A 27222-nucleotide genomic window follows, 5' to 3' on the forward strand; every position below is an offset into this window, starting at 1 on the left:
TTAATGAGTTATATTTTCTGTTTTCTCGGAGCCCAGAGAAACATCTGGTCCAGATAAGGGACGGATGACGGTGGGGGCTAGGATGACGGTGAGGGACTCTCGCCAGTCGCTTTGTTCTCTCGGAGATTTTCTGATAAACTTGTCCCTATTTATACGGACTGCGAATCAATGTGCTTCAGGAAGGCTAGACGTGGCATGAAGCTGGTTCTTGCTGTAGATGTCTGTCTCCTCCGGATCTGTATAAGTTGGTTTTTAATAAAAGCTGCGTCATTTTCAAACTGTTTGTGGACTTCTTTTGCAAACGAAGAGCCGCTTCTTCACATATATATATATATATATATATATATTGTTGCGGATCTCAGTCGTCGGCCTTTACCCCTTACCAAGGGGGGTTAGCCCCTTGTCTATAACTGACCGACGTGAGTCCTGGAAATCCCAACGCTCCCTCCGGTCGGGAGCAGCCAGGGTAATTGGTCAATGAAAAGTCCCAAGGACCTGAGTGCCACTCCCGACCGCGACGCAGGGAAGGGACTCCCGCTCGAACCACGGTTTTAGATGGACTAGTTGCCGAGCGGTTTTTAGCAACCCGGAGTTCGAGCCATTTAACAAGGACTAACCCGATTCTAAACGTTGGCCGAAATCACACCACAGGAACTCAATGGGGAAATCTTTAAAGCGACTGAATGTGAAGAAGCAAAAGGGGTAAAGAAAGAACACAGGTATTTATTAATTATTTACACACAACCAAAGCAAGAGAAGCAAAGAAATGTAATTTACAGGGAAAAATAGAAGAAGAAGAAGACACAGAGCAATTCTTAGCTTATCTACACAGGCTTAACTTATTCCCAGGGACAAGACACACAAAACAAACTCACGTACACAAAAAGATGGAATGGCAGGAATGGGTGGAGGGATGAGAAGGTTCAGGTCCATGCAAACGGCAGGGCTGGAGGTGACAGCCCCGACTCCTCGCACTCTGGTTCACAGAACAGGCGACAGGGAGACCCGAGGACCGTGGCACGTCGGGGTTCGCGTGCCCGCACTTGTTGTTGTTCAGAGTGCTGGTTGGTATCGCGAGCAGGGCGTGCCGATTCTCATTCGCCTTGTGCTCCTTGGTTATGCGTCTCTCTCCACAGAACTCGTCAAGCGCTTTCCTCCACAGAACTCGCTCTCTCCTCTGGCCCCTTACGCATCTCTCCAACTGGACTCTGAGCTCCTCCTCAACTGGACTCCCAGCTCCTCCTCAACTGGACTCTGGTGGGGACTCCGCGCGACGGGTTATATAACAACGCCCTAGAATCTTCTTGAACCTTCCTGAAGTTTCTTTCCTCCGCCCTCTCAGGCCAAACCCCTCATCCTTGGTTGGTCGGCAAGGGCTTTCCTGGCTCCACCTTCTGATAACGATGGGCGGGCAACGTCCTTCTTCTCCGGGCTGACCGCGTGCGTAATGGAGTCAAATGCAGTTGGTAACGGAGGTAATGCAGTTGGCAATGCGGTTGGCAATGGAGGTTCTGGGGCCATTGAAAGGGGATCTATCTTATTTCATTTGGTGCAATGCAGAGTCAACTAATGGAAAAACAGAGCCTTAAACTGACATAGAATAAAGACATAACTATTGAGGGAAGCCTATGATTGGCTACGTGCTTGTACATGGACTAGCTAAGGTGCACTTATTTCAATTAACAGCCAATTAAGGGGGAATGTACATCGGGGGTTATTAGGGATTTTAATACTAAATTTACAAAGTGAAGGTTCTAAAAACCGTAACAATATATATATATATATATATATATATATATATATATATATATTGTTGTGGATATGAGGATTGTGTTTTTTATTGTGTTTTTTTAATTATTGCTTTATTCTGGACCCTCCTGCCTCCAGTCTGTGTATAAAGGTCAAAGGTCGTACCGTAATTAGTTCATAAGCACTCACGTTAGCCAATCATAGATTTCCCCCTTGTTGACAGTTATTTCCTTATTCTGTGTATTAGGCTAAGGATTTGTCTTCCATTAATTTGACACTCCATTGCACTGCATTAAATAAAGTAGATCCCTCCGACATGGCATCTTCAAAGTGCCAGGTTTGCCAGGTTTGCTGCAGTTGCCAACTGCATTTGGGCGGTTTTCTTCATTCGCCATTGCTGCCCTTTGGCTAGGGCTAGCTCGAATCGCCCCAAAACCACCATTGGCCACGAGGTAAGGTCGGGGAAGAAGGGCGTGTCTCCACCTCGTCATAGAGGGGAGGAGTGAACCAGCCCTTGCCGACCAACCCAGAACGAGGGGTTGGCGTTAGAGGGCGGAGAGAGAACGTTTGGGGGAGGTTCGCAAAAGGGTCAAGGGTGGGGCTTATATAACCCAAGGAAGACGCCCCCAGAAGAGTCGAGGAGGGAGGAGATCAGATCACCGACAAGCAAAAAGAGAGTCCTGTGAGTTTGAGAGAGGGAGAGAGGACCCGTCACGCCAGACCCCCCACCAGCAGCGTTGGCTCCACCAAGCAGCTCCGACCCGTTACCCCGCGCACACGACAGGATCGGTGGCATCGGCGGCCGTCGAGGTCCAGCCCGACGTCCCGTGCGGGATCAAGCTCCAGCCAGCTCCGTGCCTTCCTCCCCCTCCAGCCACCCACCTCCTTCCAGCCAATCCACTCTGCAATTCCCCGTGTGAATCCGTCTTTGTTTGTTCTGTCCAGGGTATTAATTAAGCCTGTTTAGATAAGCTAGCGATTTTCACTGTGTCTCTTTGATTTCTTCTGTAAATTATTTTATTATCCTTCCTTCTCCTTGGTTACTTTTGGTTGTAAATAGCAAATAAATTATATTCGTATTCCCTACTTCTGTCTTCCTCTTCTTCACATCCGTGTCGCCTTTGTCTTTTCCCTCATTGAATATCTGTGGCGCGATTCGGCCAACGTTCAGGAATCGGGTTAGTCGGGGTAACTGTTCGGGCGCGGCGGCCATCCGCTCGGCAAACAACATCCTCGCCGCGGTCCCATAACAATATATATATATATATATATATATATATATATATATATATATATATATATATATATATATATATATATATATAATTTCAACTCCCAAATGAAATCGACAAATAAGACAGAAATTAATTATTCTCATGAAGCAAGTTCATACCTTTGTATATTCCTCTTAAAAGGTAAATAAAAATACCAATCAGCAAAACTCCAACGATGGGAAAGACTACAAGCGGAATGATTTCTTTCCAGCGTTGTGGATGGAGAGGTGGAGGGATTGATACATTTGAAATATTCTGGAAGACGTCTTTCTCTGAAGTAGTTGTTGTGATTATTTGTGTCAATCGTAACGTGGAATTATCCTGGGATTCATTCAAGGAACCTGAAGGACGAAAATATCAGGAATATGAGGAAACAAAGAATTTTTTTCCAGTCTAGTGACTCTAGTGACTAATCGCACTTCCTAAAACCTCATTTCATAATGTTGGATCACATTTCAATCATCATTGTCCCCACACACCAGTTTCATCACATGACGCTGGACAATGCTTGCAGTAAGAAATAATAAAAAGGAAGAGACTTATGGTGGTTGTAAAGCAGATGTCTTTCACTCAGAGGGTAATTCATGTATGGAATGCTCCCTGGAAAAGTAGTGGTGGAAAAACAGTAGATAGCTTTAATTTAAGTTGGATACCCCAAGGCATTGGGGATTGTGGGGTACATGGACTTTGGCAGGGGACGTAGGTAGCTTGGGTGTGGCTTGGTGATTGCATACCTGTGTAGTGATTGCGATTACGGTGAGGTTAATGATACATCTCTAAGTGTGATTGTGAGGACGCCAGAGCGTAACTGGAACCACCTTGACACATTGTCTTTCGCCACACGAATCACAACCAGGAGACATCAACCTTGTTTTAAACAGGTCCATGGTTCTATGAATGCGATTATTGAAGTTCTCCGACCTGACCAAATGCCGTGAACCGTCACGACGATGCCACGACTACAAACCCAGAAGGGCATCAGGCAGTGCAAACATGTCAAGGTCAAATGCTGTCACCAAGCAGATCAAAAGTGAAGTCGTATTTGTAGAATATTCGTGCATCTATATTACTAGGGCATGCCCGTACTATATATATATCTAAAATTATATCCCCCCCCCTCTATTTACATGAAATGGTTTGGTCCATTCGCAAAGCCAAAGCGAACGGCTTGCGAGTACGGTGACAATCCCCCCCCTCTATTTACATGAAATGGTTTGGTCCAAAGCGAACGGCTTGCGAGTACGGTGACAATCTCCCCCCCCCCCCCCCCTCTATTTACATGAAATGGTTTGGTCCAAAGCGAACGGCTTGCGAGTACGGTGACAATCCCCCCCCTCTATTTACATGAAATGGTTTGGTCCAAAGCGAACGGCTTGCGGAGTTTGGTAAAGAAATCGCCATAGCGTGCACAAACGCGCAGGAAAGCGAAAGAATCGCAAATTAGTTTTAATTAGTTTTAAAACATAGTTTAACGCCAACATAGCGGCAACATAGTTTGCCAACGTGAAATAAATGAATACGCTCTCAAATGTGCCGTCCGAGGCAGAGTCTGTTCGCCACGTTCGGCACACGTGATAACTCGCTGCTCTCTGATTGGTTGAATCGTTTTTTTGGACATAGCTCGGTAACTACTTGTCCGATTAATATGAAACCTTGAAGAGGCACATCCTCGGGTCCCCAGCAATATACCTGGCAAGTTTCAAGTATATCGGACCCGTGGTTGTCGAGAAACAGTGGTCACAGACACACAGACATACATACAGACATACAGAGATTACTGGAATTATAGATAGATAAAACAGGAGTGTCTGTCCGTCCGTCCCCAAACTACTCCCTCCGTTTTGGGGCTAGCCCCGCCAAACCTTTCTTTTCCACTAGCCCCGCCAAGTTCCACTTTGACATGATGATTGGTGTGTGTAGATTGGTGACAACAATTTTAACTTTAATCCATTTTAAATTCAGGCTGTAACAACAAAATGTGAAAAGGTCAAGGCGTGTTTATCAGTGATATCATTATCAGCTGCAGATCTGGCCTATCAGTGGGCTACAATAAGTAAACTGTTCAGCCTGGCAGATGTATACTCTCTGCCACGTGCCATTGTAGTTCCCACTTTTTTTTGGCCTGTATCATTTTTGGAACTTGTTTTATGAAACGTCACAGTTTATAGCTGGGTCGGGATTCATACCCAGGCTAGACAGCTCAGAAATGAGTATGCATACCTCAAGCTATCCCGCGAGCGCTTTTTACAGAAGTAATGCATTTTAGTTACATTTTGACCTATACAGACACGTGAAAAAGTAAGTACACCCCATGTAAAGTTTTGACTTTTTCAACATATTTCAACATACAGCTATTGATCTTCATTTCAACAATACTGATAGATAAAGGTGATATAATATAACAAATATCATGAAACATTTACATTTTGTAGTCCATTGTATAATTTAAATAAACATAAATGCAAATTTCGCATGTGGAAAAAGTAAGTACACCCTTGGCTCTAATAGGTGGTATTGCCCCCTTTGGCAGAAACAACCTCAAGTAGGCGTTTCTTATAACTGTCTACAAGTCTCTGACATCGACTGGGAGAAATTTTTGCCCACTCCTCCATGCAGAATTCTTTCAGCTGTGCGATGTTTGAGGGTTTTCTTGCATGCACAGCTCGTTTCAAATCCCCCCACAACATCTCGATGGGATTTAGATCCGAGCTTTGACTTGGCCATTCCAGAACCCTCCATTTCTTTCTTTTCAGCCATTCCTTGGTGGATTTACTGGTATGTTTAGGGTCATTGTCATGTTGCAAGGTCCACCTTCGGTTGAGCTTCAACTTTCCGACAGATGGCCTCACATTATCCTCAAGCACCCTCTGGTACAATGAAGAATTCATAGTGGATTCTATGATGGTGAGCTGCCCAGGCCCTGATGCAGCAAAGCTGCCCCAAACCATAATATTTCCACCACCATGCTTTACAGTTGGTATCAGGTTCATGTGGTCAAATGTTGTCTTTGGTTTTCACCAAACATGTCTTCTGGTACTGTGGCCAAATAGCTCTCTCTACCTTTGACTCATCTGTCCACAGCACCTTGTTCCAGAAGTGCTGGTCTTTGCCTAGGTGTTCATTGGGAAACTTTCGTCTTGCCCTGATGTTCTTTCTGGACAGCAAAGGTTTCCTCCTGGCACACCTCCCATGTAGATCAAATTTGTGCAGCCGCTTTCTAATGGTAGACTCGTGCACTTTGACATCAACAGTGGCAAGAACTACCTGTTGGTCCCGTGATGACATTCTGGGGTTCTTTGAGACTTCTTTCAGCATCTTGCGATCTGCTCTCGGGCTGAACTTGCTGGGGCGGCCTGGCCTGAACAAGTTGGCAGTTGTTTGGAATCTTCTCCACTTGTAGATGATCTTCCGGACAGTCGAATGATTGATTTCAAATTGTTTGAAGATCTTTTTAAATCCCTTCCCAGACTCGTGGGCATCTATAACCTTCTTTCTGAAGGCCGCAGAGCGCTCTTTTGATCTAGGCATGGTGACGCCGCACACTTGAACAACAAAGAGCAAACCAAACTAAATGTCTGTGGTTTAAATAAGACAGGTTCCTCCAAGATCCTCTCTAACGATGTTCTAATCATTTGCACCTGAGCTGGTGCACCTGATTCTAATTTTAGGTATTTGAAGTATTGATAAATGTAGGGGTGTACTTACTTTTTCCACATGCGACATTTGCATTTATGTATATTTAAATTATACAATGGACTACAAAATGTAAATGTTTCATGATATTTGTTGTATTATATCACCTTTGTCTATCAATATTGTTGAAATGAAGATCAAATAGCAGTATGTTGAAATATGTTGAAAAAGTCAAAACTTTACATGGGGTGTACTTACTTTTTCACGTGACTGTACTCAGGCTAGGATTCGTATCTCGCAAAACTTTAACCAAAAACTACTTGTTAAGAGTAACAGCTGTAAATGCAATTTCCCATTTAAATGGAGTCAAACTACAAACAGGAACCCACCATTTCCTTTCCAAACTGTGGGGGGGGGGGGGGGGGGGGGGGGGGATCAACCTCCCCCATGTTCCATTCTCAGCAGGCCCAAATATGCACCAGTACTTCTGTAATTCATTCCTCTTTTCATGACGAGATAGCAACAAGCATCTCTGAGATCTTTCAGGGCAGGAGTCGTCTTCTGGTGTTGGCATTTGCGGCTTCTCCCGCTCGCCTGTGTCCAAACATGGGACAAACATGGGACAAAGAACCGATACAACCTTGTTGCTGCCCTCGTAGTCACAAAATATCCACAGGGCCGAGGAGTTACTGATGAGGCGATTTTGTAGTTCCCATGATGGCAGAGGATGTTTGTGGAGTGGTTCGTTGTCTACGTTGAAAAATGAGCAGGTAAAGAAAACATTGTGTAACTCTGATCCACATTCACGACCAGATAACATACATTACTTCAAATAAAGACAAGGGAAATATAACAAAACTGACCTCGCGCAACACTCAAATTGGTCTCTTCATCCTCTTTTTGATGTTTCCTGATTTGCCGGGAAACTTTATTTCGATTTTTAACCTGGAAATAAAAATATAAATTTAATGATTGTGCTTCATTTGCACATACAATTAATCACTGTAATACATCGAAGAATGCTGTGAGTTACTAATTACTACAAACATTCTATCAACAAGGATGTTTTCTAATTTGTAACTAGCATTCTCGGTTATGTCTTTTATAGGATTAACAGAGAGTAAGCTGACATGAACTTCCGGTTTCCTTATGTCAGCCATGTTTTGTGTTTAGAAAGTCTTGAGAATCGTTACTGGGGTAAAGGGAATGTTTCTAGAATGATGATCTAAGGGAAAACAGAAAGGGGGGAAGCAAAATTTGCATTGGGATTTGAGGAGGGAATTGAAGCTTTTTTCGGCTTGATGAGGGTGGAGAGGATATAGAAATGGAAAACTGTTCCTGATAACATGAATGATGAGGAAAGGCAGCAAAAAAAACTATTACCGGATTCCGGAAGAGAAAAGTTAAAACTTTTTGATACCAACGCAAGGAGCTTAAATCATAAGATAGGAAAGCTTTAAGTGGATAGTGAGGAGTTTGATAGAGTTGCCGTAAGTGATACTTGGTTTAATTAGGCAATACATTGAAGGACAGGACTGGAAAGCTAAGCTACAAGATGACATATAGGCGTGAAAAGAAAGAGAAAATAGCAAGAGAGCGTTGCAATCTGGATAACCCGTCAATATAAAGTATCAAGAGAAAGGGATGACAACAAGGAGGGAAACAATGAAGAGTGTTATATGTGGATAGATATCAGAGCAGCGATTGTAAGATACTCTTCGGATGCTATGATAAAGCTTCTGGTGTAAGAGAAGAGCAGAAAATAAAATGAAATGAATGAATGATCGTTTTGAGGCCATTTTTCCCCGCTAAAGCGGGGGTCAGCCTTGCGGGCCCCATGACCTCATGGTTCCCTTTTTGAGGCGTTTTTTATGGCCGGATTCCCTTCCTGACGCCAACCCTTAGTCGCCTCTTACGATGAGCAGGGATACAGTGTACCTATTCTAAACCGGGTACACACCGGGATCATTCATCCCAGCAAGCTGGTACTCAATTTGCCGACCTCGGAAGGATGACAGGCTGAGTCCACCACCCTGGTGTTAATTCAGCGATCGACCGGGATTCGAACCCAGGATCCGAGGATCCCAAGCCGGCACCCTAACCACTAAGCTAACACAAGGCTAAAAATGTATGCATGTGTCTTTCACTGAGGAGAGGCTACCGTCTGGCTACTCTGCCATAAAGCCCAGATCGGTGGAGTGTTGCAGTGATGGTTGTCCTTCTGGAAGTTTCTCTCATCTCCACACATGATCTCTGGAGCTCAGCCAGAGTGACCATCGTGTTCTTGATTACCTCTTACCAAGGCCCTTCTCCCCCGATTGCTCAGTTTGGCCGGGCGGCCAGCTCTAGGAAGAGTCCTGGTTGTTCCAAACTTCTTCCATTTAAGAATAATGGAGGCCACTGTGCTCTTGGGAACCTTCAATGCAGCATAAATTTTGTTGTAGGCTTCCCCAGATCTGTGCCTCGACACAATCCTGTCCCTGTGCTCTGCAGGCAGTTCCTTCTACCTCATGGCTTGGTTTTTGCTCTGATATGCATTGTCAGCTGTGAGACCTTATATAGACAGGTGTGTGCCTTTCCAAATCATGTCCAATCAATTGTTTTTCAAAACAGGTAGACTCCAATCAAGGTGGAGAAACATCTCAAAGATGATCAAGAGAAATGGGAGGCACCTGAGCTAAATTTCAAGTGTCATAGCAAAGAGTCTGAATACTTCTGTAAATGTGATTATTCAGTTTTTTCTTTTTAAGAAATTTGCAAAACTTTCTAAAATCCTGTTTTCTCTTTGTCATTATGGGGTATTGAGAGCAGATTGATGAGGGAAAAAATGAATTTAAATGATTTCAGCATAAGGCTGCAACATAACAAAATGTGAAAAAAGTGAAGGGGTCTGAATACTTTCTGAATGCACTGTATATATATGTGTATATATTGTTGCGGATATGAGGATGGCATTTTTTGGATTGTGTGTATTGGATTGTGGTAAACTCCTGTGTACCATTGGTTGGATATGGCCCCTCCTGCCTCCGGAGTTGTGTAAAGATAAAAAGGGCGTCTCGGTAATTAGTCCATAAGCATACACGTCAGCCAATCATAGAATGCCCCTGTTCGATAGCTTATATCCTATTATGTGTCTTAGGGTAAGGCTGTGTCTCCCATTAACTTAAATACTCCATTGTACCAAGTGAAATAAGAGTAGATCCCCTTTCAGTTCATTTCAATGGCCAACTGCATTTTGGGCGGTTTTCTTCAACCACCATTGGCCACGAGGCAGGGTTGGGGAAGAAAGGCGTGTCTCCACCTCGTCATAGAGGGGAGGAGTGAGCCAGCCCCGAACAACCAACTAAGCACGAGGGGTTTGGTTTGAGAGGGCGGAGGAAGAGCGTTTGGGGGAGGTTCGCAAAGGATGAGGGGCGGGGCCTATATAACCCACGGCGGGGCGTTCCCCAAGCAGATGAGCTTTTACAGAGAAAGGAGAGGAGTCCAAGGGAGGAGACAAGCAGATGCGCTTTGAGTTGAGACAAGGAGGGAGGAGAAAGAGCTGGGTCGTCAGAGAGTTGCGCTCTTACTGAGTCCAAAGAAAGGGCTGGGTCGCCAGAGCAGATGCGTTTTTACTGAGACAAGCAGCTCCGACCCGTGACTCCGCGCACACGACAGGCTCGGTGGCATCAGCGGCCGTCGAGGTCCAGCCCGACGTCCCGTGCGGGATCAAGCTCCAGCCAGCTCCGTGCCGTCCTCCCCCCTCCAGACACACACCTCCTTCCAGCAATCCACTCTGCAATTCCCCGCGTGAGTCAGTGTCTTTGTTTGTTCTGTCCTGGGTAGTAAGTAAGCCTGTTAGATAAGCTAGTATTTTCCCTGTGTCTCTAAAAAGCTTCTGTATATTATTTTATTATCTTTCCTTCTCCTTGGTTATTTTGAGCCTGTAAATAGTAAATAAATTTAGTAGTATTTTCAACCCTTTTCTCGTCTTATTCCTTTTCCTCTTTGCATTTGTCGTCTTAGTCTTTTCCCGATTGAATAGCGGTGGCGCGATACGGCCAACGTTTGGGTTGAATCGGGTTTTAGTCGGGGAATAACTGTTCGGTCGCGGAGCCTCCGCTCGGCAAATATAACATCTAATCCGCGGTCTGTAACAATATATATTTATTTTTATATATGTATATATATATATATATATATATATATATATATATATATATATATATATATATGTATATATATATATATATATATATATATATATATATATATATATATATGTGTATATATATATATATATATATATATATATATATATATATATATATATATATATATATATATATGTGTATATATATATATATATATATATATGTGTATATATATATATATATATATGTGTATATATATATATATATATATATGTGTATATATATATATATATATATATATGTGTATATATATATATATATATATATATATATATATATATATATATATATATATTATATATATATATATATATATATATATTGTTGCGAATCTCCCGAAGCCCGTCCACGTTACAAAATGGGGGATTAAACCCCTTTTTCCCCTTGGGTCTTCGTGTCCATGAGGCCGATTCACCACTTCCGCAGCAACCGCGAAAAAGGGTATCGGGTCGATGCCGCTCGTACCTTTGACCCACGCTGCCACTAAAACGGGGACCGGACCTCGCACAAGCCACGCTAATCGATTACGCCCCGAGCGGTATACGCATCACGTGACTCGTGCCGTTACTTTTATGGAACCCGATTCGAGCGGTTTTATTTGTACTATGTTAAGCCAATTAATGGAAGGGACGGGAATGGTCAAATCAGAGGGAGAACACAATTTATTTGCAATGTACAATAATCCGGATAAAGGAAAGGGACACAGAGCAGAAGCTTAACAGTTTTAACTAAATCCCAGACACAGGGCCCTCTCACTCACGCAGGGAAAAAGAAGGAAGGAAATGTTCACGTTCCCAAACGCATCGTGACATCGTCCAATCCGGACAGCTCGCCCGGCGTGGCCCTCTGGCGGTCACGGCATGTATGCAGGAAAAGGCAGGCAGGAATAGATCGTGTGTCTGTGGTCCGGAACGGGTCGTCTTCTCAAACGCGATTAATACAGCGCAGCAGAGTGCAGGGCACGGGGCACGGGGAAAGTTCGTGTACAACGATGATAATAAGCAATTGTTCAGGGGCTGGGCGATTCTCTCCCTCTCTCGTTCTGACTCGTCTCCTGCGCGTTCTCCAGCTCAACTCAACTCCACTGCCTGTGCACATGACTCTGACTGAGGTGGGGGAGTTCGGAGCAGGGTTTTATGCCCCCCCCCCCCCCCCCAGAGTCTCACCCGAATGTTCCATGCTCCGCCTCCCGTTGCCGTGGTTAGCCACTCCCCTCGAGCTCTGACTGGCGGCTCGCGCTTACCGGCCACTCCCCCTGCAACTCCTCTCTTCGGCCTTTGCCAGACTTGTTCAGGCCGAACACATGGCATTCCAGCACAATTCGGGCCTACTCACTGGCCTACTCAACGCAAACTAACACAGGAAAGGAGACTACCTTACATTTACTAAGAAATAACTATACTATCGCGAGGCTACATGTTGTGGTGCGTCTACCTATGAGGGGGTTATCCTTTATTCACAAAACCGCAACACTACACCCCTCTCTCACCAGACTCCTCTCGAGTCGAACCCACCAATGGAACGACCGGTAGAGCCTGGCATGCAAAATTACCATTACGTTTAAATGTGACACATAGGTGTGATTCCCCCTGGCATTTACTCTGACCCATGTGTGCGACATTTTTAGCACTAGATACAGTCACGTGAAAAAGTAAGTACACCCCATGTAAAGTTTTGACTTTTTCAACATATATCAACATACAGCTATTTGATCTTCATTTCAACAATATTGACAGATAAAGGTGATATAATATAACAAATATCATGAAACATTTACATTTTGTAGTCCATTGTATAATTTCAATAAACATAAATGCAAATTTCCCATGTGGAAAAAGTAAGTACACCCTTCGCTCTAATAGGTGGTATTGCCCCCTTTGGCAGAAACAACCTCAAGTAGGCGTTTCTTATAACTGTCTATCAGTCTCTGACATTGACTGGGAGACATTTTTGCCCACTCCTCCATGCAGAATTCTTTCAGCTGTGTGATGTTTGAGGGGTTTCTTGCATGCACAGCTCATTTCAAATCCCCCCACAACATCTCGATGGGATTTAGATCCGGGCTTTGACTTGGCCATTCCAGAACCCTCCATTTCTTTCTTTTCAGCCATTCCTTGGTGGATTTACTGGTATGTTTAGGGTCATTGTCATGTTGCAATGTCCACCTTCGGTTGAGCTTCAACTTTCCGACAGATGGCCTCACATTATCCTCAAGCACCCTCTGGTACAATGAAGAATTCATAGTGGATTCCATGATGGTAAGCTGCCCAGGCCCTGATGCATCAAAGCTGCCCCAAACCATAATATTTACACCACCATGCTTTACAGTTGGTATCAGGTTGTTGTGGTCAAATGCTGTCTTTTTTTTTCGCCAAACATGTCTTCTGGTACTGCGGCCAAATAGCTCTACCTTTGACTCATCTGTCCAGAGCACATTGTTCCAGAAGTGCTGGTCTTTGCCTAGGTGTTCATTGGCAAACTTTAGTCCTGCCCTGATGTTCTTTCTGGACAGCAAAGGTTTCCTCCTGGCACACCTCCCATGTCGATCAAATTCGTGCAGCCTCTTTCTAATGGTAGACTCGTGCACTTTGACATCAACAGTGGCAAGAGCTACCTGTAGGTCCCGTGATAACATTCTGGGGTTCTTAGAGACTTATTTCAGCATCTTCCGGTCTGCTCTCGGGCTGAACTTGCTGGGGCGGCCTGGCCTGAACAAGTTGGCAGTTGTTTGGAATCTTCTCCACTTGTAGATGATCTTCCGGGCAGTCGATGATTGATTTCAAATTGTTTGGAGATCGTTTTAAATCCCTTCCCAGACTCGTAGGGATCTATATCCTTCTTTCTGAAGGCCTCAGAGAGCTGTTTTGATCTAGGTATGGTGACGCCACACACTTCAACAACAAAGAGCAAACCAAACTAAATGTCTGAGGTTTAAATAAGACAGGCTCCTCCAAGATCCTCTCTAACGATGTTCTAATCATTTGCACCTGAGTTGGTGCACATGATTCTAATTTTAGGTGTTTGAAGTAGTGATAAATGTAGGGGTGTATTTACTTTTTCCACATGCGAAATTTGCATTTATGTTTATTTAAATTATACAATGGACTACAAAATGTAAATGTTTCATGATATTTGTTATATTATATCACCTTTATCTATCAATATTGTTGAAATGAAGATCAAATAGCTGTATGTTGAAATATGTTGAAAAAGTCAAAACTTTACATGGGGTGTACTTACTTTTTCACATGACTGTATGGCCCTCTTATTGCGTTGAGCAGCTATCTAACAGTTTCACACTCACAACTACCCGAGTATTTCCGGAATTTTCAAACTAAACACATAGCCATTGGGCCACATTCTTATATTTACATGCACGTATATTTACAACTCCATGACCCAGGACCTGTACCTTTTGGAAGCGAAGATTGGAGGGGAGAGAACACAACAACACACTCATAAATGGCACTTGCTGCTTGCATCTTGCATCTTGCTTCTTGCTTCTTGCTTTTTCCATGTGCGTCTAACAAACCGGCTGGCCCCCTGACCGGCATACAGGCCATTTGAAGCATCAGGGCCAACTAAACTTACACATCTTCTTTATCCTTAGCACACAATAGCAAATAATGCACACAATTGCTTTTCATTGGCCAGCAGGGCCGTTCTCACGTGGTCCAACTGCGTGGCATCAGTGCCACTCAAACAGGTGGGCCGAAGCTGCAAGATGATTTTACAGCAAGATGCTGCACAGCAGAGGTGCAAGGCCACAAGGCTTGTGGTCCATAATGAGTGACAAGGTACAGTAAAAAGGTTTGTGGCAGCAAAAATGCTGCACAGGTCGGCTGCACTGGTGTGACAAGGGTGCAGCAAAAGGATTGGCAGCAATGTGCAGGAGGGATGCTGCACAGGTCGATGGTGCTGCACAGTTCAGCCTCCAAAATGGTCCTGGGGTGGGGGGGAGAGACAAAGCACAACAAGCAAGCGGAAAAGACGCAGTGGCACACAGAAAAACAAGGTGACCAGGCACCACCATGCCTGGTGCGGTGCGAGGGACGCAGAAGAGTGAGCAGAGCAGACTCGTCCCTAGCCGTCCATACCCCCCACCGTTGGCTACACGATCCTAGCCCCCCTTGTATTTACAATCCGTCTCTACGTCTTGTCTCCCATATCCCCCTCTATACCAAATTCGTCTCCCAATCCCTCCCAAGAAGGAAGGGATGGAACAAACAACAATGTCTCATCACGTCAGGATGCGTCTTACCACTCAATGAGCCCACAGAGCCTCGGTGTGGAGCTCGTCCTCCTTGGTGACTGGCTGTGGATGGTGCGAAGGGATTTCTCATCCTAACTACACTACTAACATTTACACTGTTATACTGCCCGGGGTCGTACCGCGCCAATCGGCCTCTTTAAACTATGTGGTTCTAAGCACCAGATTCCCATTGCCCACGCTGTGGTGCCCTCCAAATTTGGGTCTCACCCCCGTAAATTTTCTATCTGTGTCCTCGCACAATTTCGGGGCTGGGTCGTGTGGCCCGACCAGTAGGTTTAACTACCTGCGCACCTCCGCCACTGAAGCCGCCAACCGAGCTTACCTGCTGCCGCGACTACCTAACTGGGGAAGGCCCCCCCTGGCACTTACCCCCTCTGTGCCCACTTTGGCATCGGGCAACCCGGGTCCTCTCCTGGGATCCTCGGGCCCCACTCAACAACTACCCTAATCGGCTCCCAGAGCCTACCTACGGCCTCACCTGGCCAACAAACTATCAGTGGCAGAGTGCCTCAACAACCATACGCACTAAGTAAGCCACACACCCAGCCATTCCACAGACTACTGCACCCAACAAAACACTACTTTCTACTGTCCGCACCATAGGTGTCAACATCCATGCAAATTTACCTACACCCTCTACCTGGCTTTACATTACCCACCCCCCCCCCCCTGGGCTTTCGTGAATGGGTTCCACCTCTCCCCCATTCAATCCTTCGCACCATGCATTCCACACCTTTTATTCCACACCAAGCATTCCACAACACTTATCTCACACACCATTTATCTCGCACACAACTTATTTCTCACACACCTCAACACAATTCCATTTATTTTCCACACACAATTCCTCAACCACACAGCATCATCTATCTAACTACTTCCCCTAAAACTCGTGCTTCCCTGTCGTCCCTTTACACTATGCACTCCCTTTCCTTTAACATCCACCTAAACTGTCTACGTCCCCTCTATAGTTCAGGTGTCACTACTTAAATCTCACGTCCCTAAGGTCTTCTAATTCCCTAACAATTATCCTAGCCCTCCCTCGGCTAGCTTTGGTGCCCCATGGAGGCAACCATGGCTGGCACCCCCATGTGCCTGTCACTGCCATCCCCCTAAACTAATGCTCATGGGCCCCCCGTGGGAGGAATGGTGACACTACCATTCCCCCACGTGGGGTACATTACTCTCAGTCCGCCAAACTACGAGCCCCCATTCACGGAGGTACATTGTCACGGCTCGACCTCGAAGGGCCGAGCGATCCATGCGGGTGGTTGGTCGCCTGTATGTGGTGTCCGTCCGGCATTTTCGATCCAAGGGGGGAGGGATCGATGGGCCGAGGTGCCGGGCTTCATCCCTGTGCGGGGCCTCGCGGTCCCACGCACGATGGCCCAACCGGCCATGGTCGGAGCACCGCACCCGACAAGGTGCGTGGCTCCGGAAACTCCTACCTCCCCTTGAACCCGGCCGATCGGCCTTGCCTCCATACGGCACCAACCATACAGTGCGGGGGCCAGAGGGATGAATCGTGCATGCCGGTCCTTGTGAGACCGACGCAGCACGGATTCCCTCCGGTCCCTGCAGCACACAACTCACCGGGGGCTCACGTCTGCTACACGTCCCGCTAGGCGCTACCCCGGTCAGTGTCGATGCTTGAGCCGCGTCCTCACCACGCGCGACCCACTCCGCACTCGCACACCCAGGCGCACACGCGCCCCTCACACACTCCCTTACCGCACCCTCCGTGCACACCACCCAGGCGCACACGCACCCCTCACACACTCCGTTGTGCATTCTTCCTCACCCTCCAGTATTGCACACTCCAATGCACACCACCCAGGCACACTCGCGCCTTTCACACACTTCAGTACGCACTCGGCCTTCACACACTCGGCCATCGCACACTCTTTTTCCACACCCACAGGTGCGCACTCCCGCTCATACTCCGGTGTACATTCTCGCTCACACTCCGTAACACACTCTTTTCCTGCACACTCTGGTGCACACACTCTCGTTACACACTCCATAACACACTCAGCCATTGCACACTGTGGTGCACACTCGGCCATCACACACTCTGGTGCACACTCTTCCTCCACACACTCTTCTCGTACACATCCCGTAACACACTCGCGCTCCACGCACGCCCTCTCATACCGCACAATGGGCCCATCGCGAACGCCCGGTCTCGCCTCTGTCCCAAGCACACCGGACACCCATTCACACCAAACACATTCGCGCCATTTTTGTTACTCACCGCGGGGCCCTCCTCCTCCGCCAGCACCTGCAAACTTTCCATTGAGTTAGCAAGCCCGGCATCACGGTGCAAACACAGACTTTGTTCACACTCCATCTCTTTCTCCCACGGTTTGCTCCCTTTCTCTCTCGTCTCTTCTGCCCCAATTATTTCTTTTTCTATCACGACGATCGTCGGCGCCCCTAAAATTTCTTTTTCCAACTCAGCCTTCGCCGGCGCCCCCAAAATTTGGTTTTCCAATGCGACGATCGCCGGCTCCTCCACACCCCGTGTCGCTACTCCCATAGCCCCAGTCAACTTGGCTGTCCTTCGCTCAAGCTCGCTCCACATGCGTTCTCCACACCGCGTCACCTCGTCGCGTACCACCACGACCTTCCCGCTCAACCTGCGCCCAATGTCCTCCCCCATTTTTTTTATGTCCCTCTTTCATTCTGCCCTCATCTTCTGCAGATCGCACCTGGATTCCTCCCTCAATTTTTCCATGTGACCACCCATTTTGTTTTCCAACCCCTCCATGTTACACCTTCCTTCGTCCCTCTGGGTGTCCATTTTGCTTTCCAACCCATTTTCATTTCTTTCATGTTATCCCCTTGGGTGTCCATTTTTGCCATTATTTGGGCCAGGTATAACTCAATGTCGAACCCGGCCCGCACAGCGCGCCCGGCCACCACTACCAAGTGTGAGGCGCTACCACTTCCTTCGCCAACTGCCGCACCCTCATCAATTTCCTCCTCTACCAACTGTCCCTGTTGGTCCTGGGTCATTAAATCTTCGTCTAATATTCCCACCGGCATTTGACCGCCTTGGCCAGCCATGGTACGAATATAAATTTGATGTAACAACTAAATTTCGTGCGCACGTAATTTCGAGTGCATGAAGCGCACTCTAGGTCCAATTATCCCACTCCTAGACACCAATTTGTTGCGGATCTCCCGAAGCCCGTCCATGTTACAAAAGGGGAGATTAAACCCCTTTTTCCCCTTGGGTCTTCGTGTCCACGAGGCCGAATCGCCACTTCCGCAGCAAGCGTGAAAAAGGGTATCGGGTCGACGCCGCTCGTACCTTTGACCCACGCTGCCACAAAAACGGGGACCGGACCTCGCACAAGCCACGCTAATCGATTATGCCCGAGCGGTATGCGTATCAAGTGACTCATGCCGTTACTTTTATGGAACCCGATTCGAGCGGTTTTATTTGTACTATGTTAAGCCAATTAATGGAAGGGACGGGAATGGTCAAATCAGAGGAAGAACACAATTTATTTACAATGTACAATAATCTGGATAAAGGAAAGGGGACACAGAGCAGAAGCTGAACAGTTTTAACTTATTTCCAGACACAGGGCCCTCTCACTCACGCGGGGAAAAAGAAGGAAGGAAATGTTCGCGTTCCCAAACGCGTCCTGACGGCATCCACTCCGGACAGCTCGGCCGGCGTGGCCCTCTGTCGGTCACGGCACGTATGCAGGAAAAGGCAGGCAGGAGGAGATTGCGTGTCTGTGGCCCGGAACGGGTCGTCTTCTCGAGCGCGATTAATACAGCGCAGCAGAGCGCAGGGCACGGGGCACGGGGAAAGTTCGTGTGCAACGATGATAATAAGCAATTGTTCAGGGGCTGGGCGATTCTCTCCCTCTCTCGTTCTGACTCGTCTCCTGCGTGTTCTCCAGCTCAACTCAACTCCACTGCCTGTGCACACGACGCTGACTGAGGTGGGGGGGGGGGGGGGGGGTGGGTTCGGAGCAGGGTTTTATGGCCCCGAGTCTCACCAGAATGTTCCATGCTCCGCCTCCCATTGCCGTGGTTAGCCACTCCCCTCGAGCTCTGAATGGCGGCTTTCGCTTACCGGCCACTCCCCCTGCAGCTCCTCCCTTCGGCCTTTGCCAGACTTGTTCAGGCCGAACACGTGGCATTCCAGCACAATTCGGGCCTACTCACTGGCCTACTCAACGCAAACTAACACAGGAAAGGAGACTACCTTACATTTACTAAGAAATAACTATACTATCGCGAGGCTACATGTTGTGGTGCGTCTACCTATGAGGGCGTTATCCTTTATTCCAAAACCGCAACAATATTTACATTCCATTCCAAGGAACGTCAATGCAGGAGGACGCCATTGGGCCCATTAAGCCTCTGTAATGGTTGCCTGTCTGTGCTTTATCTTTATTAAATACATCAAGGCCCATAACGCATCAAGCAAGGAAGCAGAACATACCATTTTGAAAGTCTTTGGTATGACTCAGCCGGGGTTCAAACCACCTACCTCACAGACTCAGAGCCGATGCTCTAAATATCTAAGCATTATGCCAGAGTTTGGCTACAGCCAGGAATATAACAAAGTCCTTTAAAACCTGGGATGAGAGAATTTCCCATGATCTTCCACCAATCCAAAATATGCGGTGCAATCCATGATAAATGGTATGTTTCATCCTTCACTTTCAAACAACTTTGAATCCTCATGCACTGATTGTGATTCGATATTTAAGAATTCAAAAATATCTATTCTCCATTTTGCCTTTCGCCCATTGCAGTTCAGTGTTTACATTTGCTTTTGGGAACTAAGCTTACATTTGTAAATGTTAGTAATTACTCCGTGGCCTCATTACTTGCTTTACTGTAAGCACAATACCTGATCTGAGAGAGTTTTCCTTGAGTTTCCGTCAATCCAGCAGTTACAGGTAAAGGTGTACGACATGCCGGACAGTGGTTCCTTGACTGTAACTTTCTCTAGAAACCAGTCTGATAGAACTCCTGCACCATCATGCCAGATCTTCAGGTTGGTAAGATGTCCCAGGTAAGGCCCATTGATGGTAAAATCATCTTTCTGTAAAGATTTGTTGATTAGAATTTCCAATCAAAAGGATTTTCTCTACATTGGGCTGATAAAGTGGAATAAATATTGTGCAGTTATTGTTTCTTGTGTCATTGTACAACATAAATTATATTACCTGCCCTTTTTCAAAAGGATTAGGTTTTGACGTGTTGAGCTCCGATTCCACACAAGTAATTTCTCCACATAAGTTGATGAAGACTTTTGCATCTGTCCCAGACCCCAAAGGGCTTCCTGTATGGACGGAGACCTTGTATTCCTGTTGTCTTGGGAGAACTGTAACGTATCACACATGGATAGGTTAAAACATAAACATTATTTTTTTTCTCAGCAAAATGCAATTTCCAAATGAATGCCATGAGCACGTGACTCTTTGGAAAGTCTTTTGAAGGCGACATAAGACAGATTTGAAAATGATGTTTTTGTCCCCCGTCGCACCGCGGAGCGAAAGGGGGACTATGGTTTTCCCCTCCGTCCGTGTGTGCGTCCGTGCGTGCGTGTGTGCGTGCGGGCGATGAACCTTGTGAGCGGATTATCTTGAAAAATAAATGAACGACTAACTTCTAATCTGGTGTGTGGGTGTATCTAGGCATAAGGAAGAACGCTATTGAAAATTGGGTCGCCACGTCAAAATCCAAGATGGCCGCCGCCATGTATGTCTGAACCTTGTGAGCGGAATATCCTCAAAAATAATGGAAGTACCAACTTCTAATCTGGTGTGTGGGTGTATCTAGGCATAAGGAAGAACGCTATTGAAAATTGGGTCGCCACGTCAAAATCCAAGATGGCCGCCGCCATATATGTCTGAACCTTGTGAGCGGAATATCTTGAAAAATAAACGAACTACTAACTTCTAATCTGGTGTGTGGGTTTGTCTCCAACCCACTCGCAAATATTATCGACTCTTCCATGTTTCCTGCGTCTTCCACTTTGTCAACTCGCATCACTTCACCGACGGGGGACCGAGGCGTAACGCTTGTTCTCTCTTAAACAGGATCGCCGCCTCTCATCGTTAGGCTTCATCCTGACGATAATAGCATATTCACAGATCAAAGTTCACAAAAGGTCATCACGTTGAATTAACCTCGAGATGAAGCTGTCATGGAAATTCAAAAAGATTCTTGTTTCAGACTGTGTGACAGACCTGAAATGAAGAGAGGTGGAGGTGTTCGACAATGGGTTGAAGCTTTCCCCAGTTGCTGTGACGCACACAATGATGAGGTATGGTTACAGAGGCTGGAGGATGTCCATGGAGTCTTGACCAGGCACCAGTACAGACCGGAATCCTGCATCAGTACCGCTCTGACGCGAAGAGTCCCGTTGTTCAGAATTTTGTAGTTACCGTCCGTCCAATTTTGTCCATGCTTGTAGTCGAGAACAAAACAGTGATTTCCATGGCAGCTGATCTGCTGCTCGGCCACTCCGTGCACCCTGGGATTCCGCAGCCACCGCACCGACGTGGAGTTCCCATCCGCACACTCACACGCCAAACTCGCGCGGCTCCCTTCAGTCACCCGAACTACAGTGATCCCAAATTGGACCTGGCAGGTGGCCTGTCCCAGGATCAATGTAATCCCCACCACCAAGCTCAGTATGCTGGCCATTTCCCGAATGCTCAGGCTCATTCTACAGCACTCTGATTTTCTTGTTGAGAGAGCTGGTATTAGGAGGCCTGGAGATCACAGATAAGGAAGTATTCACCACAAGGCCTGTTACTTTGTTCCGGTTTCTTCCAGAAATGCATTTTACTCAAAAAATTATTGAATGTAATAAGCTTCATTATACAGAAATAGTCATTTGTATAACAGGAATGGACCACTGGTCCCTTATATGAAATATGTACATATTAGGCTTGCGCTTTTTGTCTGTCTGTCTGCCTGTCTGTCTATGTTCCACTCTGAAATACGGAAACACTCTCTGGAGAGAATATTTTTCATAAACGTTGCTTCAGGTTAATGGAAAATAATGGGAAAATTATAATTTTCTTCAATCAGACTAAATTAATTTAACCCATGTGATGTATAGACAACAGATCGCTGCTTTGAATGCTCCTGAATTTTTTTCTTTCCTCTTAAGAAATATATAATCTCCCATTTTGAGCTCTTTAAACCAGTTTAAGAATAAAAGGTTTCCTTTTTTTTCTTTTTTTTATATTGTGGTATTTTACCACAGGCTTCTGCTAATACAGGTGAATCAGCTTCCAGTACGTACGTGCCATTTCCTTTCTAATATAGTGACACCCAGCATTGATATCTTTCTCAAAAACGTTGTGCAACTTTTATTTGTTCATGCTGCTTCATAACCTGCTTGACACCTTTGTGTTTACTCCAGATATTTTTTAGAGGATATGTAGAACAATGAATTAATTTCTTAGTAACTATTTTATGTTTCCCCTTAACCCCACTGTTTGTATTTAAAGGTCATCACAACTTTCTCAGGACCAACTTCAGAAATTATTCATGCTGTGGTCTCTGCAGATTCCATTCTCGACGAATGAGCAAGGTGCTCTAATCTGAAGAGTAGATACATATTCATTCAACTATTATTGAATACCTTGGGAGGAGGTCATCGTAGCGTTTTTTGTACGTGAAGTCAAGGCTCATGGAAGAGCTAAAACCAGAACAGACCAGAAAATGCCAGAATAAGGAGAACACAGTCATGTAATGGTTTGAGTTTCCTCTCCGAGTCTGGGAGGTCGAGGGTTTGAACTCCAGCCTCGTCAAAACAAAGACTTTAACAAGTCCAGATACATTCAACGAACACCGACCCCATGCCAAATAAATAAATAACATCCTCCAGCGCGACATTGCCGGGGTGCCTTCGGCGCCCGGTGATACCACCGTGCAGCACATAGAGATGGTTTTGGAGGGAGATGTATACAATAATTCATTGATTAATTGCTTAATCAAAATTAATAAATAATAATCGTAAAATAATTTCTTAATCAATTGGCTAATAGCATACCTCAACCACCAGTGTTTCATCCGAAGCTGTAAATTTTTGAAAATTAAATAAGTCATTAATCAAAATAATTAATTAATTAATTGATTAATCAATAAATCAAAAATATCATTTATAGCACATCACTTGGTCACTGTTGTGTCCAAATATCAGCTTCCTATCTCAAGAAGTCAAGAAGTCTTTCATCCGCAGCTCAATGGAATACTGCTCTCCCCTCTGGGCTGGTGCTCCTGCCTCACACCTAGCTCGTCTTCACGCTGTTGAAACCAAAGCATTCAGAATCATTGGAATCTCCCGCGATGAAGCTAACTCCAAGGGCCTCTCACTCACTCACCGCAGGCAGGTTGGTGGTCTTTCCATCTTCTACCGACTCCTCTCTGGCCTTGCCCCCCCAGCTCTCTCTGGGCTCTGTCCCGCAAATATTCCTACAGGTCGCACAAAATCTGCCTGCAACCCTCTTATGGTCAAACTGCCAAAATCAAGACTCTCTGCTCACCTTCACTCCTTCATTCCTCTTTTCTCCCGCCTCTGGAACAAACTCCCTCACTCTCTTCAATCCCACTCCACCCTCCAGGTCTTTAAAACAGCTGTTCACCACCATCTCTTATCTTCCCCCATCCAAAACCTTGATCTTTTCTACCCCCGCTAATTTCACCCCAATTCCACTTTTTTGAAATACCAACTTCTGTCCTGGAAGTCATTGGTGTCCTTGTGTTTTATACTTCTCCCTCCACCCCCCCCCCCCCTTCCCATGCCTCCTCCCCCCAAGCCCTCTCCCTTCCACACATCTCCCTGCTCTCAAATGTTGTGTTTGTGTGCTTCACCTTCTCTCCCCATCTTGTTTTCCGCTCCCGCTTTTTATATATTTTGTTTGTCTGGTTGATTTGTTTGTGAAGTAAATGTTAGCTCTTTCACGAGCCTCGATTCAGTATACAAAAAAAAAAAAAAAAAAAAAAAAAAAGTGCCTGAGATATCGCCCAGATGAGAAAAGAAATAAATAAGTTCTTAATAAATGTATAATAATTAAGTAATTGATCAATTAATTGATTAATCAAAAAAACAAAAAATAGACGTTTTTACCAAAGCACGTGCTCAGTATAGTTCCAAAATTTCAGCTTTCTAGCTCAAAACATGGCTGAGCTATCTCCCGGACAAACAAACAAGAAAACAAGAAACAGGAGTGAAAACTAAGCGCACGTCATCACCAGTCAGCGCACGTCATCACCAGGCCCCTTTCGATGCAAGGCGATGACGTCATGCAGCACCTGGAATTGGCATAGGAAAGGAGCGGTGTACAAAAAAGGTACATGCTGCTTTCTTGCTTGAGGCTCAGTATTTAAATAGGATAAACCACAGACAAACAATCATACGTTGGCAACACTAGTGCAGGCTTTATGGATCTAAAACCTTCCTCCTGTGTTGAAGTTCCTTGCAAGGGAACTCATATTGCAATGGAAAGGGAGGGTAACCCACCAATAACACGGTAGGACACAACAGATGGAGGGAGAGCTACTACAGGACATATCCTTTTTTGTATCATGAACCCCAGCCTTTGGGCCAAGGTGCTTGTGAATTCATTTGACAAGCTTTGTTTGAGTGTGCACTTTGGTTTTGGGGCTAAAGAACACGTCCTTACCTTTGTTGCCATGTAATTGGTTTCACCTTTTTCTCCAAAAAGGCACCTCTCAACAGAGAAGACGAGCGAGCAAGAAATACATCCGTGGATTGATTCCCGTCCCAAGAGGTAGTTGGCTCCCATTGACAAAAGAGACTTCAAAAGTCGATGTGGGCGACTGATACTTTCCAGTTCATCGAACACATTACCCCGTGCAGTCCTGAGAAAAAAAAGACATGGGTGGGGTTTGCGAGCAGCAAATTTGAGAGCAGGGACCGAGAGACATGGAGACATCGAGAGATCTGTGGGAGGGAGAGGGCTTTGGGGGGGGAGGCATGGGAAGGGGGGTGGGAGAGGTATAAAACATATGGACACTGCCAAGACTTCCAGGAAAGAAGTTGGAATTTCAAGCAAGGTGGATCTGGGGTGAATTAGTGGGGTAGAAAACATCAAGGTTTTGGATGGGGGAAGATAAGAGATGGTGGTGAACAGATGTTTTAAAGACCTGGAGGGAGGAGTGGGATTGAAGGGAGTGTGGGAGTTTGTTCCAGAGGCGGGAGAAAAGAGGAATGAAGGAGTGAAGGTGAGCAGAGAGCCGAGATTTCGGCAGTTTAACCATCAGAGGGTTGCTAGCAGATCTTGTGCGACCTGTAGGAATATTTGGGGGACAGAGCACAGAGAGAGCTGGGGGAGCAAGGCCGGAGAGGAGTCGGTAGAAGACAGAAAGACCACCTACCTGCCTGCGGTGAGTGAGTGAAAGGCCCTCAGAGTTAGCTTCATCGCGGGAGATTCCAATGATTCTGAAAGCTTTGGTTTCAACAGCATGAAGACGAGCTAGGTGTGAGGCAGGAGCACCAGCCCAGAGGGGAGAACAGTATTCCATTGAGCTGCGGATGAAAGCCTTGTATGTGGTGAGGAGCTCAGGTGTGCCTAGGAAGGACTTCGCACGACGGAGGATGCCCAGTCGGCGACTGGCTTTGGAGGCCAGCTTGGAAATGTGGTTTTCCCAAGAAAACCATCATCATCAGCTGTTCACCATCATCTCAGATCATTTCCAATCCAAAACCATGATCTTCTCCACCCTTGCCAACCCCACACCCCCTACTGAACACCTCAAACCCTCCTCCTTCTAAATTTCCAGTTTCCCGTACTGAGAGATTCCTTCTGTATCCATATTGGCCACCCCATGTATCCTTTGCTGCCCCTCATTCCACCCCGGCCTTCAACTCTGCTGTTTGTGCCCCCCCCCCTCCTTCCTCTCTTAACTCTTCCTTTTGCCATGTTGCTTCCTGATCCATTCAGTGTGTTCGTACTAGTCCGTGCTCGAGCCTCAAATATGTATACAAAAAAGTACTGCTCAACACTTTTTGTAAGTGCCAACAATGTGATTTGTGTTGTTCAATGTTGAACTATATAATTCAATTGAAATAAAATAAAGGTTTTAAAGGCTGGAGGGAAAAAAAAAAAAAAACTTTTTCCCAGAAGTCTACCGCCGTTGATGCAGCGTCTTTTACACCACCTTATTTGACACGTTTCGTTAGTCTTTCACGCCCGTTGTTTGCGTCCTTTTTGACATCTTTAAAAGAGTAAGTTTCTTGTTTGGAATGATTTTCAGTTTGGCTTCACTGCCAGACAGGTGAGGCAAACAGAGTAAAAAAAAAAAATTACCTTCTTCCTCTGTGCGCATGTATGATCGGGAGGAGACTACGTAGAATTTGACGAATTCAGACCCAAAGTGCTGCTAATCGGCAGGTTCGTGGTCCGATTCGTGGTCCGATTCCTGTTCAAAATATAACATTCGATTTAAATCAAGTTGTTCCTGGATCAAAAACTGACGTTTGTAGACAGACAGACAGACAGACAGACAGACAGACAGACAGACAGACAGACTGCCCCAATTGCTTAACCGCGCTTTTCGCTTCACACGTGATTGGTAAAAGGAACCTTTGGCCTGCAATCACCACGAGGTACTCTCCCACCAGCATTCCAATTTAACAACTCTGAGCGCTGACAATTGACCTAAAAAGGAAGTAGGAATATGTGAGCTGACCGCAAGTTGTAGCACAAGGCGGATGACAAAGGTTGAAACGAGAAGTCGCCCGCATGAGTCGTGCAAGACGAGACGATTTTAAATGGAGCTGGAACATTCTGGAGCTCGGTTTGGCGCTGCCGCTCAGCCGCTCTGCCGCTCAGCCGCTCTGCCGCTCTGCCGCTCTGCCGCTCTGCCGCTCAGCCGCTCTGCCGCTCTGCCGCTCTGCTCAATCATTTCCGCTGTCATATATTTATCCTGGAATATTGGTCCAAGTAATTACACTTCCGGGGTCCCAGTCATGTCCGAGTGGTTCACAGCACTCAGACAGCCTTGTGGGAGCCTCACCTCTGATGGGAAATGTGATTAACTTTAACGTAATGAATTAACCTCATGGTGCCAGCCGGGGGCG

At 46.0% G+C, this 27222-nt stretch overlaps 1 protein-coding gene across 2 annotated transcripts in view; it reads right to left on the reverse strand.

The window, feature by feature from the left end:
* LOC137431018 (uncharacterized) overlaps positions 1 to 21869 on the reverse strand; it is a 70145-nt gene extending 48276 nt beyond the window's left edge. Inside the window, exons 1-6 of one of the 2 annotated variants that reach the window (XM_078781333.1) lie at positions 21350 to 21869; positions 20324 to 20481; positions 20005 to 20199; positions 7520 to 7601; positions 7046 to 7406; positions 3143 to 3364 (exon numbers count right to left, since the gene is read on the reverse strand). In XM_078781333.1, the coding sequence (XP_078637459.1) occupies positions 3352 to 3364; positions 7046 to 7406; positions 7520 to 7601; positions 20005 to 20199; positions 20324 to 20481; positions 21350 to 21830 (1290 nt within the window). In that variant the 5' untranslated portion in view covers positions 21831 to 21869 and the 3' untranslated portion in view covers positions 3143 to 3351. The remainder of the gene's footprint in view (positions 1 to 3142; positions 3365 to 7045; positions 7407 to 7519; positions 7602 to 20004; positions 20200 to 20323; positions 20482 to 21349) is intronic. The other variant, XM_078781332.1, reaches the window with a different exon arrangement.
* Between the last annotated feature and the right edge of the window lie 5353 nt (positions 21870 to 27222).

Source organism: Myxine glutinosa, chromosome 7 (assembly GCF_964187855.1).
Source record: "Myxine glutinosa chromosome 7, kmMyxGlut1.1, whole genome shotgun sequence".
In the NCBI taxonomy this organism is placed as follows: domain Eukaryota; kingdom Metazoa; phylum Chordata; class Myxini; order Myxiniformes; family Myxinidae; genus Myxine; species Myxine glutinosa.